This window comes from Gekko japonicus, unplaced genomic scaffold (assembly GCF_001447785.1).
Source record: "Gekko japonicus isolate JY-2015 unplaced genomic scaffold, Gekko_japonicus_V1.1 scaffold33, whole genome shotgun sequence".
Classification (NCBI taxonomy): domain Eukaryota; kingdom Metazoa; phylum Chordata; class Lepidosauria; order Squamata; family Gekkonidae; genus Gekko; species Gekko japonicus.
In genome coordinates, this window is record NW_015174272.1 from 1131115 (window position 1) to 1147457 (window position 16343).

General features: G+C 47.5%; 1 protein-coding gene across 2 annotated transcripts; it reads left to right on the plus strand.

The window, feature by feature from the left end:
• Nucleotides 1-1024: 1024 nt before the first annotated feature.
• TMBIM6 (transmembrane BAX inhibitor motif containing 6) lies at nt 1025-16249 on the plus strand. Of its 2 annotated transcripts, none has more exons than XM_015423710.1 (10): nt 1025-1166; nt 9142-9240; nt 10398-10506; nt 11198-11318; nt 12245-12293; nt 12804-12901; nt 13007-13086; nt 13732-13832; nt 14520-14592; nt 16034-16249. In XM_015423710.1, the coding sequence occupies exons 2-10, from the start codon at nt 9185-9187 to the stop codon at nt 16058-16060; spliced, it is 714 nt and encodes a 237-aa protein (XP_015279196.1). In that variant the 5' UTR covers nt 1025-1166; nt 9142-9184; the 3' UTR covers nt 16061-16249. The 2 variants fall into 2 exon arrangements, with proteins under 2 accessions (XP_015279196.1, XP_015279197.1); XM_015423711.1 differs by lacking the exon at nt 1025-1166 and adding an exon at nt 1371-1609.
• Nucleotides 16250-16343: the final 94 nt, after the last annotated feature.

Sequence of the window (16343 nt, forward strand, 5' to 3'; positions counted from 1 at the left end):
GCAGCTGTGGATGAAGTATTGCAGATGGTGGGCTCCAAATCCCAAGAGGGGAGGGTTGGGTAGCCTCAGGGGAGACTAGCAGGATGGCTATGCACCCTGGCCCAGATGCTGCAGCTGGTACAAACCCCAGTGCGGCTGGGAACTCAGAGGTGCTGCCTTTTGCCCTCCGTGTGCCGCTTTCCTGGGGGTTGGTCCTTTTGCACGACACCCCGGCCGGCTTACTTCTGGGTGGACTTGCATAGAATTGCTCCTGGTGTGCATGGGAGTGCAGGTCTCCTTTCCCCTTTTTTGTGCTGCTGCCTCCATTCTGTTGGGCAGAGGCCTGTGCCTTTCAGGGTGTGCCCAGGGGGGGCCCTGCCCCCACTCCTGTTTACTCTCTGCTCCCACGTCCCTCTAGCTTCCACCTTGTGTTTTGTTGGTTCCCCCTGTTCATCACGGCTGCCCCGTGACATCTGGTAGGTGCAGCAAGGACGCCGCATCAGCTTCTGCCCAATCCTCGAACTGTTCGGCATCCCTTTCCAAAACAGGCCAGAAGCACTACAGTGGCATCGGCAGCCTCCGTACTTCACAGGAGAAGCACCGTCCAAGTACACTACCTACAGTGAGCAGCATTCACCAGTAGGTGGCAGTGCAGGCCAGGACGCATCGGCGCGGGGGGGCCCTCACTCAATTAGGCTCTGCTAAATACCCTCCCCACCCCCCACATACGCGGTGCACATCGCACTCCTTCCAGGAGGAGGTCGCGTGCAGCTTCTGACAAATTGGAGCCGAGGGAGTGTACTAATCCATCTAGGACGCTGCCTATTGGCCGGACGTCGGGAGCCAATCAACGTCCACCTCCTCCCTTCAGCCGTCCTTTGTTTGCCGTTCTTCTGAGCGAAGCCAATGGCATCTACTAGGGCGCGGCCGGGTGACCAATAGAAAAGACAAAATGGTTCCCCCTTCCTCGCCATCTGGGGATGGAAGAACCGAGCGAGGACAGAGAACCAATAAGAGGCTTAGGCGGGACCTTGCGGTGCAGTGAACCAATAGGACTGGGAGAGAGGGGATAAGGGCTGGAGGGGGCGGAGGCGGATAGAGGAGTGTCGGCGGACATAGACACCCACGGCTTGGTCGGGAACGCCTGTGTCAGTTGGGAGCTGCGACGGGGAGCTTAGCGGAAGCAGGTGAGACTCGCGGGACCCGCTGTTGGCTTCCAAGGCCCCCTTCCAGTTCGGTCTTCCTAGCAATCCTGGGTCAGCCTGTCCGCTGAAATCGCGTCCTCCGCCCTCTCTTCGGTGGCGGCCGCACCTCCCTGTGCTCGTCTCTGTGTATCCCTCCGCCTGCCCCTCCCCCTTCGGAATCCCTCTCTGCGTCGGCAGCTCTCAAAATGGATTCTCCTGGTCGGGCTCCGTCTGTCACTCTTTAGTGTGGGCGTCGTGAGAAGCTACGTCATCGACATTCCCAGACCCTTCCCTCTTTTCCCTCCCCTTCCCCCCCGGTGGCTGGGAATTTTCCTCTGTCGCTGTGAGCAGAAGCCGTACTGGGCCACCTTCTACAAATCTGGGTCCCGGGGCTTTGCTGCAAGACCCTCGGGCCTGCCTTCCCACGTGACGCCGTGTTCCTGCCTGTGGGTTTGCTGACTTGGTGACGGAAGCTTCCTGCTGCTCTAGAATGACGCCAGTTTAGAAATAGGCATTGCATAATCGGATTCTGTTTCTCTTTCGAGTTGATTCGTCGGTGTTAAGAGGTCCTGAGTGGGGTTGCGTTGTTGTTTTCTGTTGCATATTCTGGAGGAAGCCTTGCTTGCAACATAAGGGAGGAAAGGTGGCATTTTTGCGGCTCTGGGAGTGGAGTGTGGCCTGAACTATTAAGCAGGAGTCCAATAGCACTTTAAAGGCTAAGGAAATTTGTTGCATGCGTCGGAGGAGCTGACTTCTGAAAGTTTATGTTGAAATAAATGTTAATGTTTAAGGTGCTGCTGGATCCATGTTTAATTTTACTGCAACTCCTTTGGAGTTGTGATGAAACGTCATGGATGTGTGAATGCTAGAGTTGGTCTCTCCTCTTCATGTGTTTCAATGGCTTATCTTTGGAAAGATTACACATTTGTTGCTCTCTTGCAAAGAGTGTAAGAAAGGGGTGTGTGTTAAAGGATGTTTTGACAAATTCTCCCTCATAGTCTCCTTCCAAAAGATCATACATCTGTTCTTAACATGCGAGTGCTTGGCATGTATTTTTACCAGTTGTCAAGTTAAAACCCCAGGCTCAGTGAGACCCTATTTACTATGAACAGCTGTTGGTAAACTGAAATCCTTGGCCTGTCTGAGGGATTGAAGTCTCACTGAAAAACATTTAATTGGGTGAGGTAGCTGGCTTTTTACAAGCTTCAGAGGGTAGCCGTGTTGATCTGCAGTAGAACAGGTTCAACTCCAGTAACACCTTAGAGACTTTGTTGTGATTGGTTGTCTCTCTGAAATATTTTTAGTGTTGCACCTGGAATGTGTGAACAAATAAGGGCCTGTGAGCTTGTGCAGTGCGACTGACCGTTACTGTGGGCCTCTTGCAGGTTGTGCCCATAAAATTAAGGAGCAGGGCTTCTAAGAGAGAGGGCATAGCTTCTGGGCAGGTTTAAGTCCCAGTGCCTTTCTTCAGGAACTGAACACTGCAGCTTGGAATATATATCTCCCTCACCCCTTTCTTTTTGCTTTGTGGCTAAATTTTGTCAGTTTGGTGTAGTGGTTAAGTGCGTGGACTCTAATCTGGGAGAACCGGATTTGATTCCCCACTCCTCCACTTGCACCTGCTGGATGACCTTGGGTAAGCCATAGTTCTGGCACAGCTGTTCTTGAAAAAGAGCAGTTTCTGTCAGAGTTCTCTCAGCCCCACCTACCTCACAGGGTGTCTGTTGTGGGGAGGGGGAGGGAAAGGAGTTTGTAAGCCGCTCTGAGACGCCTTTGGGTAGTGAAGGGCAGAGTATAAATCCAATCGCTTCTTCTTGTCTCTGTAACTAGTTACAGATCAGAGGGGTCCACTGACATTTTCACAGGTCTGGCAAATTCAGTGACAATGTTGACTTTTGTGCAAACCTCTAAATGTTCTAGAACAAGATTGTTGATGTAGTTACTAAATTACTAAATTCCTGTTGGTTCCTGTGTGGAACAAGTTGGACAACAGCCAGTTTCATGCACACATGCATTGAATTGAAGATTTAGCCAAAGCCAGCTTTGGCCATTAATCACCTTTCTTGGAATAGAGTGGACATCTGGTGTGGGTCCTTCACCTGCTCTGAACATGCTGTTGTGTGGGTTAGAGAGCTGTTTCAAATTTGGAAGTTTCCCCTGAGCTTGGCATGATTAGAGTAAGGTCAAACCTCAACCATGGGGGTGTCTGTGGGGAAAGGACTCAATATTGTTCTGTGGGATTAATTAAAGTGGTAGTTGAAAGCCAGTTTTACAACTGGGTGTTAAAAGGATGATAGGTATGTTACTTAGTCTCGGCTAAGAAGGATGGGATATGTTCTGTAGCTTAGTATTGCTCAGTTCTTAATTGTTCCGTTTGGTGTATAATCAAAGTTGGAATACTGAAGTTGTCGTCTGGGGAAGTAGAGTAGTAACTTATTAATGTAACAGATATCTTTGAGCCTTTTTTCTCCCTATGGTTTTAATCTTGTCAAAGTCTGTCCTTTGACTAGCCTTCGAGATCTCCTGTGGTTACACAGTGTTCCAGAACAGTTCAGAACCTCGAAGATGATTGGTTGGCTTTCTGATGTCATAGTGGTCACCTGAGCTTCTGTTGTGGGGCACTGTGTGGTGCTTCCACCTGCCCGTGTGGATCAGCCTATCCTTCTTGAGGACTGTAAGGGGACTGTAAGCACTCTGCCCCGCCCCCCTTGCCAATGAGTATGTTCCTGTGTCAAAGTACTGTTAGGAAGCAATGAAAATTGTGCCCCTGGATGGCTTATTGAAAGCTTCGCCTGGTGGTAAATTTTTGTAGGTATTTTTAATCTGGTTATTTATTAATAAGAGATCATGGGTTCTTCACTTCCTCATAGACAGGCTGGTTATTGAACTTGAGCTATGAGTTTGCTGCCAGGTCAGTTTTTCTTCTTCTTCCCCTTCCTCCCACAGTCTTACTTCTGTGTTGAATTTGCTCATGTAGAAATCACTGACGCCACTTACCAGTCTTTTGGGTGCCAGAACCTATTCATGGGATCACTCCAACTAAGGATTCCACCATCATGTTTGTATGAACATGGGTCGCTGAATAATTGGTTTGGGTTTGAGATAAGACTGTGAGGGACAGAGGGATGTAAAGTGCTTACTGAAGAAATGCCGGTTTGTCTTCCCTACGAACTCCACAGGATGCAAGATACATTCTATTTGATAGTTTTATGTATTAAGCATGAAACATTCATGAATATCCAAACACGGTCTCTTGCCTGAATATTTAAGCTGAAGAGCCTTCCCAGTTGTCTTACAAAACAGAAATACAGGAGTGTTGTAACTGCTTTGCACTGATCTTGAGTAAGTATCAGTCTCTTAATAAGCACTGTTTGTTGTTAAGGTGCAGTCTTATTCAGTATAGTTTTCAATATGGATTCCTGAACTTTGCCTTGTAGAACAATAGTGTCCTTCACTGTTTCAAGGGTGCATTTACCTAATGGCTAGGATTTCTGATCACATCTTTATTTGTAGTTCTGTCCTCTCTCCTAAAGAGAAGGTTTTGACATGATAGGGGCCAAAGTTATGCTGTGGCTAATTGTTACACGCGCTCTCCTTGGTTCAGGATTTTGAAGCAGCAGCATTGCTTTGAGCAGTCCTTGGATCTAACTTCATGCAAACTTGGGAAGAGTTTGGTTTCTGTATATGCTTTCAAACAGTGTTTGTAGTGGTTCTGGGCAATCTAATAGTCAAAGGCAGAACAAAAGGCCAGACAGTGTATCTGTTGCGTTCAGTTGAGGGTATTATTGTGTTCTGTCTGACATATGAATCTGGGGGAAGCAAACTAACAACTGTTATTGCTTTTAATTCCAACTGGTGGTTGTTCTTTTCTTATTACGGAATATGGCAGTTACTTCTTACTATAGTGGCTGTTTTTGTGGCTTCTGCAAACTGTCTGTTGGAATAAGCAGAACTGGTTGTTACACGCGCATCAGTGGCCCAAACGTATAGAAGTATGTTTCTATTGCTTTTAATTCCAACTGGTAGTTGGTTTTTTCTTATTATGGAATATAGCAGTAACTTCTTACTATAGTGGCTGTTTTCGTGGCTTCTGCAAACTGTTGAAATAAGCAGAACTGATCGTGATAGGTCAGTGGCCCAAACGTATAGAAGTATGTTTCATACACTTCTAAAGCTAGCATGTCCTTTGTGCCACTATTCAAGTTATAGCGAGGAGGTTGCCTGTTTTACAAACATTTTCCATAAGGTAACTGTTGCGGGGAGAGCTTATTCCAAGCTTATAGTGGCCCCTCTTGTCATGGATATTTGATCTTCTAGGCACCTGCCCTTCCCAAATCTATTGAGCCTAGGGTAGGAAACTGAAAGACTAGCCTATTTCATTTTGACTTTGCAGATTATGGGGAAAGCTGAGAAATTTACTAACTCAAATGCCTGACAATGATGTCTCATTTGCCCTCATTGGTCCAGTTCAGCCTCTTTCTTGAACTGCTGTTGGCATCTGGAAGGAGTGGGTGGTTAGCATGTGATATTCTCCAAGCTTCCTCCACCCGGCATGACCTATTTTGGTGCCCCAATACTGAGTCATGTTAGCTGGTAGGTTCACCTGTAGCCTGAATTACATGTTACGTTTCTCCATGGATTTCCCAAGGTAATCTGCTGTGAGGAGGTGTCTTCTGTCACTTCAAGGGGGCTGTTGGGGCCTTGGAATGTGACATTTCCTGTCCTGTGTGCAGACGTGTGGTGACTGAAAAGCCCTTAGATGCAGAACAGATCCTAATAGGATAGTGGATATGCATAACTTCTTGAGGCAGTGTGATCACCCTGCTTTCTGGGAGCTCTTGCCTTTTCTATTTGGCAGAATTTGATTCTCCATTCCAAAACACTGTTCATATGATCTTCGCTCAGCCAGCCTCTGGAAATGGCATGAACTCTTGCAGCTGGGGGTCTACTATTCTGCTGTCATGACAATCCGAACCTGGGTTTACTTTGCTAGTTTTAGTCCTGGCTGAACAGATGTCCACAATTGTGTTTTTCTCATACTGTTCCATATCTCCTTCCAGGGAAGTTGCAGCAAAACTGGTAAACTTCATTTTGCACTTGCATCTAATACTTGGTTGGGTAGAGCTTGTTTGCACCAGAGTCTGTATTTAATCAATCTCAATTTAAAAGTTCCATTATCTTGACGAAAACTCTGAAAATCTGTATCTTTAAAATGCAGCTTCTTTAGCAATTCAAGGAGTGGGAAGAGGCTCTAAATTCAGATGTTCCAGGCTCAGCATGAAGCAAAAACTACTGAGATAATCCCGCATCCTTGGATGTAGCATAACCAAATATTGTAAATGTGAGGATTTGAAGTATAAAATACTTTAGAAGTAACAAGAATCAAAGTTCGTTTGGCTTTTGAAAGGCAGTATTGGAAAATTGCAGGCAACGCCCGGTTCTTGCACCTGATAGTCACCTCTCTAGCTGCTCGGTAAAGGAGGTCTACAGTAGTGATACTTCCAAAGTCCACATCTCATATTCTTAAAAAAGAATGTAGTGCTTAGCATCAGCCCCAAATGTATATAATTCTAGAAGGCTATAAATATAACTTAATGTTTACGAGGATAATGCATCCTTCTGAACTGGTGAATAGTTTGCCTTTGCAATAGCTGTCCCAGCTTCTATGCAGCCAGTCCTACAGGGGTGTGGGAACTGTGCACTATAACTGGAAACACCAATCTCTACTGCAGTTAGTAAAAAGGTGGTTTCTGTGTTTTCATAAACCAGTTGGTTTCTTTATTTTTTTTTAAATTTAAATCTGGAGAATTAGCTCTCCGCCTGTGTGAAAATACACTCTGCACTGTTAGCAGAAATATTGCCACCTGTTGCCATATGTTAGTAGGAATGACTCCAGTTTGCTGTAATGCGGTAGGGTGCCGAGAGGGACTCCAGAAGCACACAGGAAGCAACAGCCGGGGGGGGGGGTACACTCCTGGCGGTCCACATTTCTTCCATATCCTTCTAGCTGCCAGCAGTGCCACCTTTACCAAGCCTGGGCTTAAAACCCACAGGAAGGGGCCCCAAAGTTATCTTTGCATTCACTGGCTTGGATCACTTTTGTGCTGAGTGTAATTTAGAACATACTTGTGTGCTTCAGTGCTGCTCACCTCACTTGGGAGGGATGGACTACGGAAAGCAGATGTAGGAAAGAGCTACAAATAATAAATCCTTTTGGCTTGTCTGAGGTGGAGGCGTGGTTCGCTTGTATTCCCACATAGCCATAAAAAGAGCCGGTCTGATACAGGGGGAGTTTGTCTGACTTGGAGTCTCGGCATCTTGAGTTCAACTCCATGCTCAGCCTTGAAGCAAATTGAGGGACCTTGGACTGGAAGTCAGCTTCTCCCCCTTCCTTCAGCATAACCAGTTGGGTGGCTGAAATGGGAGATGACCCCAGTATACCACCCTGAGCTCCTTGGGAGGAAGGATGAGCTGCCAGTATTAGTTATGCGTCACTGTTCTGTTGGGATTGTGAATGTGTGGCAAGTCTTTGTTCAGCACCTCTCGTCTTTGCCAGGGGAGGAGGTGTCGTCTTGTCACCCTATCAAGAAGCCAGACTAAGATGTCTGTGATATTTGCATGATCCTATTACATTATGACGCCACCTTTCCCTGCCAGCCAACCCGGGCCTGGCTTGCATGTTTGACCTCCATTCTTTCCTTGCCTGATGAGGGATATAAGCTGCCAGTTGCAGAACTGGTTGCCACCCAGGGTTTTAGAGCAAACACTAGCAGATATAATGAGAACTCCTGAGGGCGGGAGGGAGGGTGTGGCGAGGTTATCCGAGCATATTGGGTAGTGCTGACTTGGGTGGGCAAAATACCAGTCCCTATTGATGCAGCACATAGAAGGAGGGGGGGCTCCTCGTCAGAGCGTTTGGGAACAACACATTTGCCTGCAGCGTCAGGCTGGGGGGGGGGGCTGCCTGGCCCTGACTCTGCTCTGGCCCTGCCTGGGGAGGTCATTAGGGACACTAATGTGAGTGCTTTCCAGCTGCTGTGTTGTGAAGCAAAGTTCCCCTGTGAGTCCAGGGGCTCCCCAGGGGCCTGGGGGTTAGCCTTGCAACAACCTGCAATAATTGCACCACATACGCCAAGAGGGCTGGGACGCCTGCAAAGCAGTTGCAGCCTTTAGATCTTCCTGGCCAGGAGCAAGAGGGGGACCTCCTAGCAGGTTGCGTCTCAGGACTTCAGTTGGTGAGTCCAGAGTGGAGGGCAGCGGTCTCGTTCCTCCTTAGCAGTGTGGGGGGGTTCCCCCCATGGGTCAGCCTGTACTGAGCTTCCCATTTCTCGATTAGGACTGAATCTTTGGCAGAGAGATTTCTTTGAACAATGGAAATTGGATTCATTGAACACACTCTGATGGCAGAGTGAGGGGAACCATAATGAGTCTGTGTGATGGATGGTACTATCATTGGACAAAGGTGGATGTATAATGGCTTGGAATGGGGATTGCTGCTTGAAGCCTCTATTCCAGGACTTTATTCTTTGCCGCTTACTGGATCTTCTGTCATAGGTTGGGTCTCTTGGCTTTCCTTTCTACATCTGACAAAGCGGGGCCTTAAAGACATGTTCTGACTTCAGAGGAAGCCACGCCACACTTGTTTGAAGAGTAGTTATGCTGTCTCCCAGCTTAACTGGTGGTGAGATCAGGATAATTAACAAATGGCTGACAGCTCCACTGAGGGAGAGGAGGCTAGAGCCTCTGAAACCACAGGTGTTTCTGGATTGCTTCTAGTGGTGGGGCATTGACAGAAGCCCAGGTCCTTTTGGGGTGGCCACAGTCTGTTGCTTGATGTCATTTGGACAACCAGGAAGGAGGAGTTCAGCGCTACCTCTAAGGGTGGATATCAGCAGGCATCACGGGGCTCTCAGGTGGTCCTGGGGAAGAGTGGCACTGTTTCCCCACCTGATGTGGCTTTTGCTCCCCTTTTCTGCAGCTTATTTTGACGAGAGGGTTGCAGCGATCTGCTGGCCAGCACAATGGACGTCTTCAACAGGAACATTGACTTTGATGCCATCTTCAAATTCTCCCACATGTGAGTGTACATTTGGTTTGCCTCCCACTTTGGGTGTGGTTTTGTCACGGGTGGGAGGAGGTAGATCAGCGGACCCCTTGGACTGGGATGGTTGGAAGCCTGTGGGGATCTGTCAATGAACACACATCATGGATGGGGCTTGAGGATGTGGAGTACAAGCACACCAGGCTCTTCATGCCTTTGGGAGCACATAGTGGTGCCTGATAATGCAGGCAAAAAAGCATCAAAATCTTACCCCAGATAAAGAGCTCCCTGTCTCCCCCCCCACCCCCAAGCTGGGTTCTGCAGTCTAGATTAAGCAGCTATTATCTGCATAATTTGTCCTTATTGTTATGGTAGGGGCAAAGAGCTCTGAATTTGTACTAGTTCTGTGCACATTTTGAAATCTTGTTCACACACACAAGTAGTAACCCCTTACTACTTTCAAGTTTGTCTTTAGCCTAGAGGGTTAGACATTTGCTTTCACTGAGGATGAATAAAAGCTGAGACTCTCAAAACACTGTTTACTTGCCCACCAATGCTCTCTCTAAGCTGTGGAGTCTTGTGAGCAAAAATCCTTCTTTGTGAGCTACTGGCATTAAAGTTGTGAGCGAGCCATCTAGCTGCTGCATAAATTAGTTTGCTCTGGAGCCATCCTTCCTGAGCTTAAGACAAAAATGTGTGAGCTGGAGGCTAAGAAACTGTGAGCTAGCTCACACTAACTCAGCTTAGAGGTAATACTGCTGCCCATTACTGGATTCTGCACTCTGTGAGGTACGGTCATGAAACAGAGAGCAATTTAGGAAAGACCATATGGAAGCCAAAGTCTAGGGCTGGAAAGATGCCGTGCCAGTAGGGCAAAAGAAACACAGCTGCCCACCAAGCATCAGCATCAGACTTGTGAGAATCTCTGTGACCAGGTACTCCAGATTGCTCCAGATTCTCTCTCTGGCTCTCCGCTTCTCCTCTGTGAGGAACATGACATCCCAGTCCTAGAGGCTCTGGAGTGTGAGATTGTCTTGGCAGAGGCACTTGAAAATGTGTTTTCGGGACAGATGAAGTGTTTCCTCTGTGTAGGCTGCTGGGTGTCTGAGAGCTGGCAAGCGGCCAGCCAGAGGAGCTGTTGTTTCTCAGGTGTGTGAGATGTGATGACACTGACTTTTCCTTAACCCCTGCAGCTCCACATCAACCCAGCAGCACCTGAAGAAGGTCTATGCTACCTTTGCACTGTGCATGTTCGTAGCAGCAGCTGGTGCTTACATCAACCTGGTAACTCAGCTGGTGCAGGTAAGAGCCCTTTGTGCATATCTGTGGGCTTAAGACCATTTTGGCCCTTGGTGTGTTTGTGAGTTGTGGAGTTTAGCCACAGGCTAGAAAGTGAGCTGTGTTATATATAGTCCCTTAAAGTTTCCCTAGGGATTCTTCTCATTGGGCATAGTAAGTGATTGGCTGTAACTTTCAAAACAGAAATTGGGAAATAGTCCCTAATTGTTAGACATAGGGAGCCATCCTATACCAATGAAAAAACAGCCAAGAGCTATTCTCAGTATAATACAGTGAAAGGCATTTCTGATACTGCGTTTCAAGGGGTGTAAAAGCAGATGCATATCAGTCTCTACAGTGCTTTTTACTAATTGACCACAGTGCTGGAAATTGATTCACTTCTCACAGAGCAGTAAGATCAGATACTGCATCTGTGTATTTCCTTAGATGTCTGCAAGGGGAAGGCTTATTCTTATTATTTATTTTTGTTTTGGCTGAAACCTGAAAATTCTGCAAAAGGGCCTGGAATAACTGAAGGAGTTGAGCATGGGCTCCTTCCATGGCTAGGACCCTGGACCCTGTCTGGGGACTGTGACTAAAATGGTCTGCCTAATTAAATTCCACAGGTTAGATTCAGCCACTTCCCTGTCAGCAACATCTAGACCATGCCCAGGACCCGGTCTGTGCACTAATCTCCTTCTGCGCTTCCTTACAGTTTGGCCTGCTGACTAGTCTGGGAGCTCTTGGCCTTATGATCTGGCTGATGGCCACACCCCACAGCCGGAAAACGGAGCAGAAACGACTGGGCATTCTGTCAGGCTTTGCCTTCCTCTCTGGTATGTGCTGATGATCCTCTTCCCGTTGGAAAGGGGGTGTATTTTTATACCAAGGCAAACAGTTTAATCAAGCACCAGCAGCCTAATGGAAATGTTTCATGAGCAGGGCAGAAGCTGGGGTGAAGTCAGTTACTTGTACAAGTAAAGGAGATCCGCAGATGTGGTCGATTCCTTGTGCCTCGGCACTTAGAAATTAGCTACTATGTGGAAGCTGCTTTTGCTTGAAATTCTCCTAGGCAGCTGGGTGGTGCTGGTAGTGTGTGTTGAGGATAATGGAACTGTATGGGCAGGTTGATTTTGGTTTCCCTGGCACCTGATTCCCAGATGGTCATTGCCAGTATTCTTAACAAGGAGGCAAAGGACCCACTCAGCTAGCACTGGCCTTGCTTGCATGGTTTCGTCCACCAGTACCTCAGCTACCTGGAATCTAGCATACTTCTATCCCTGGAGGCTCAGGTAAATGGATTCCTCATTCTTCATTTTGATGTCACCAATCCTGTGGCATAGGTTGACTCATGTGACTGGCCCAAGATCACTTGGCAGAGTGGGGATTTGCCCTTGGGTCCCCCAGAGCCTCTGGGGTGGGACGAGGAGCTGATACGTGGCTCTGCGTTCTGTGTTGTGAAGGGGGCCAGCTGGAATGGGCACAATCCTTTGGTATTACTAGAGAGTATCTATGGATTTTTAGCAACTTGAGTTAGTATCGTTAAGGCCATGTGGTGACACTTGACCTTGATTATCTAGCCTCTCAGAGCTGGTGCTTATGTGATGGTTTGTACTTGAGTTTCAATCATATAAAGATCAATTTTGTTGTGTTCTGATGGACTCACGTGCGTAAGCCAGGTGTTTTCTTCCAAATACATGTAAGTATTGTGTTTTCATGCAGTGGTCTCTCCAATGCCATTGTATTCCTTTGTCTTCTCTAGGAGTTAACCTGGGACCTCTGCTGAAGATGGTCATCGCCATCAACCCCAGGTAAGAGGCAGTAATGCCTCAGTTGGCCGTTCACTTCCACACTCCGTCACGCTTGCAGGGAGTTGTGGGCCACACCTACAGGTTTTCACCAGTAATATAATGTTGTTTTTGTGCCATCAAGTCACAGCTGACTTTTGGGGACCCCCCCCCCCATGGGGTTTTAAAGGCAAGAGACATTCAGAGGCAATTTTAATTTTTCTACATTTTAGTAATTTCCTCTAACTCTAGTAAGCTATTTCTGATATTTTTATTTTAGTAGGGAGTCTGGGAAAAGATTCCAGCCACTGAGCCTTGCCAACATCTCTCCCCCCCCCTCGCCCCCCACGCACACAGTTTGCCTGCTAAGTTCTGAAGCCCACCAGAACACCTCTTCTTTGGGCATCCGCTTCCAAGCCCTGTATATGGCCAGTTATTTGCATGGAGAGTGGTAGAAGTTCTGTGAGCCACATTGGGGAACTAGAACCCCTTCTGTAATGACTAGCTCTCGTCTTGTCCTTTCTCTCCACTCAGCATCATCCCAACTGCTTTCCTGGGCACAGCTGTGATCTTCAGTTGCTTCTCCCTGAGTGCCCTCTTCGCTAAGCGCCGTGCCTACCTGTACCTGGGAGGTAAGGATTTCAAAGGGGATGCCTGCCAGCACCCTCCTGGATTGAGAAAGAGGGCTTTGCAGCACCTTGTTCCTTACTCACCATGCTTCTGTTTCCTTTTGTTAGGTTTTCTGTTCTCTGGCCTCTTTCTGATGCTCTTTCTCTCCCTGATCAATATGTTTGTGGGCTCCACCTGGCTTTTCACAGTAAGTAGCTGTACCCTAACTGGAGCCTACACGCTCCCACTCTGAGCTCACGGGAAGACTCTGGCACTTACTCCTTGATTTCAATCTGTTGATTTGAGGGTCGGTAATAGAAGCACGATGCAATGGCTTCTTTCAGGATGGAGCTTGCAAGCTTGCCCCAGATTAGTGTCCAGTGTAATGACTGCTGAGATGAGTTTTGACTTCCCTTCAGCTTTCATTTTTCAGAGCAAGAAAGGGAGAACTGCTGGAACTTTGTACCAAAAAAAAATCAAAGTTCTGCACTGGGTAAACATAAATCATGCTGTGGAAGCGGAGTCCTTTGCCTGTGTGAATTGCAAAGTTTTGCAAGACTGTTCTTATGCACAGTTCTGCTCATCGTAAGGAGAGACAGTACTGACGCTCCATCCTCTGACCATTAAAAATGTTCTGCTCCAAAATTGCTGTGCGCTTTCAGGCATATATTTGTAGCCACGCGGGGTAGAAACTTGCCCAGATTACCGGGCAAAGCAGTCAGCAAATATCTTGCAAGGTCTACTGCAAAACCTGGAGACCAGAACTAAGCAAAAAGACTACCAGGGGGATGGCTGGTGATAGCAGTTAAATATGACTACTCTTGGCTAATGCACCTTTATCATCTTGCTCCAGGCTAACCTCTACATTGGACTCATGGTCATGTGTGGCTTTGTGCTGTTTGACACTCAGCTCATCATTGAGAAGGCTGAGAGGGGAGACGGGGACTACATTTGGTGAGTACAGGGCCCTATGGAATAGTGACAGCTGAGTCCAAGGCTTTGTGCAGGGGCAAGGAGGTGGATAGAGAAGAGTAGAGCTCTGGAATGTGAGATCAGAAGAAAGAGGTTTAAAGGGAGTGGAGAGGTGCATAGCTAGCCTTTTTTATACAGACTTCAGTTTGAAGCAGGCAGAGAATCTTTACTGTCAATGGTTACGGATGACCCAAAAAGAAGGGCTTAAATGGCTTGAAATGAGAGGCAAAATATTTGCCAGCTAAGTGAACTGCCAACCTAGCAGTTTGAAAGCAAGAAATTGCAAGTAGATAAATAGGTACCACTTCGGTGGGAAGGTAACAGCGTTCCGTGCACCTCAGCATTTAGTCATGCTGGCCACATGACCACGGAAACGTCTTCAGACAGCGCTGGCTCTTTTGCTTGGAAACGGAGATGAGCACCGCGCTAGTCAGATTTGACTAGCTTTTGAGCAAGGAAAACTTTTACTTTTAAATGAGTTAAACAGAGGAGATCTCAATTGAAGAAGTGTGGGAGGGGTATGGTGTGCCCAGCGCTTGAAGCCCACTATTCCAGTGCAAGAGGATGGAGGCCCTGATTTGGCATGATTCCTTTTGGCTTTTGTGTGATGCTTTGAAGCTGCAGTGCATTGTTTGATGCCCATCCTGCCCCCCCTCTCTCTCCGACCAGGCACTGTGTGGATCTCTTCCTGGATTTCATCAGCATCTTCCGAGAGCTCATGACCATCTTGGGCATGAACGAGGTGAGTCTGTCCTTGCAGTGCCCCCCAACCCTGCCAGCTGTGGCCACATGGAGTGGATTTTGCAATGTTGGCTGTGGAACAAACAAGGGGTTATAATGAAACGCTGGACTGATTTGCAGCTATCCCCAAGTGTTGTGTCCTGGTCCGTTAGCCAAGGTGCGGAAGGCCAAGTTGTTTTGCCTACATTGGCCGTTGGCCACATCCTGCACAGGACATAACAGATTCTCTTGAGTGGCACATCCCTGTAAAATACTTGGATTCACTAATGGGTGCTTGTGGGTGGGATGCCTAAGCACCAGTTAGTGAAGACAAGTGTTCAAGAGAAGCTACTTTTCTGAAAAGCAGTATAGATGAATATAGGAGAGACTTTTTCCGTCTCAAAGTTCCAGAAAATCTAGAACAGGGCTGTGCAAAATAAGAAGCAGCTTTCAGGCAACCAAGCAAGGAAGATTCACTAAAGGTTTTTTCCTGTTGAGGCTGTGTTTTACAGGCAGTGTGGCATGATCGTTAAGAGTGTCAGGCTGGGGGTGGGGGGGGTGGGGATATGACCAGATTCAAATCCTCAGGAAACAGACCGTGAGAGTGTGATTTAGGTCCACTTGCTTTTTCTCAGTCTATCATACTCAGCGAACTCCTTGAGTGGATAAACTGGCAGGGGAGGGCCATGCACACCGCTCTGAGCTCCTCCAAGGAAGGGCAGGATAGAACGAGGAACACAGGTGTGAAGGGTGGGTCAGGCCATTGAGGACATAGTGGCTGGTATCTTCTTTTCATCCTAGACAAGCCGTTCAAGTAAGCCCAAAGACTATCTTCCTCAGAGAAACTAGACGTGGGCTGTGATTTAACTACTTTGTGAACTTTGAAAGATTGTGCCAAAGCAGAGGTGGGTGGGTGGAACTCCCAGGCCATGACTGACTAGTGCCAGTCCAGCTAGAACAGTGGTGGTGAACCTATGGCACAGGTGCCAGAGGTGGCACTCAGAGCCCTTTCTGTGGGCATGCGTGCCATCGCCCCAACCAGGCCCAGACCATCATTAAAGTGTCGAATTCTCTGCCAAATAATTTTAAGTAAATGAAAGCATTTGGGATTGCTTTCCTTACTTTGTTTGGATCATCTTAAATTAATGTATGCGTTTTTTCTAAAGTAAGAACCTCAGTATTCAGGTTAAATTGCCGTGTTGGCACTTTGCGATAAATAAGTGGGTTTTGGGTCGCAGTTTGGGCACTCGGTCTCTAAAAGGTTTGCCATCACTGATCTAGAATTACTGGTTGTGGGTCCCCTTCCTAACAGGTTTGCCCCCTTCAGACAAAGCAGGTAGTCAAAGAAAGAGTCCCTCCAGGTAGGGGGGCAGGTATTGACAGAGGCCCTTTCTCACTAGGGATGGGTTCTGCTCTTCAGGCTGTTTCAGTATGCTGAAGCGCTGTGTTTCTTCTCTTCTCAGAGCAACAAGAAGAAGAAAGAGAAGTGAAGGAACAGTGGTCGCCTACACGAAGTCCCCTTCTCTACCCGCCCCCTTGCCTCTTTCTTGCTTCCATTCAACCTGACCTGTATTAAAGGGTGCCCGCATTGTTCGGTGTGAATGAGATCTGTGACACTTTCATACTTCGTAGAAACTGGATTTTTTTTCTTGGTTTTTGAGCTTTTTTGTAAAAAGAAATTTAACTGGCTGACCCTCATGCTGGAGTCTGGCTTTCCCCCTCTGCTGTATAAAAATGCAGACACTTCAGGGACTGTCATTCAGTGTCCCCCCC

Coding starts and splice junctions, on each gene's coding strand:
- TMBIM6 (XM_015423710.1), top strand. CDS start 9,185: ATGGACGTCTTCAACAGGAACATTGACTTTGATGCCATCTTCAAATTC. Junction 13,087..13,731: donor GCTCCACCTGGCTTTTCACA/GTAAGTAGCTGT, acceptor ATCTTGCTCCAG/GCTAACCTCTACATTGGACT. Junction 14,593..16,033: donor CCATCTTGGGCATGAACGAG/GTGAGTCTGTCC, acceptor TTCTCTTCTCAG/AGCAACAAGAAGAAGAAAGA.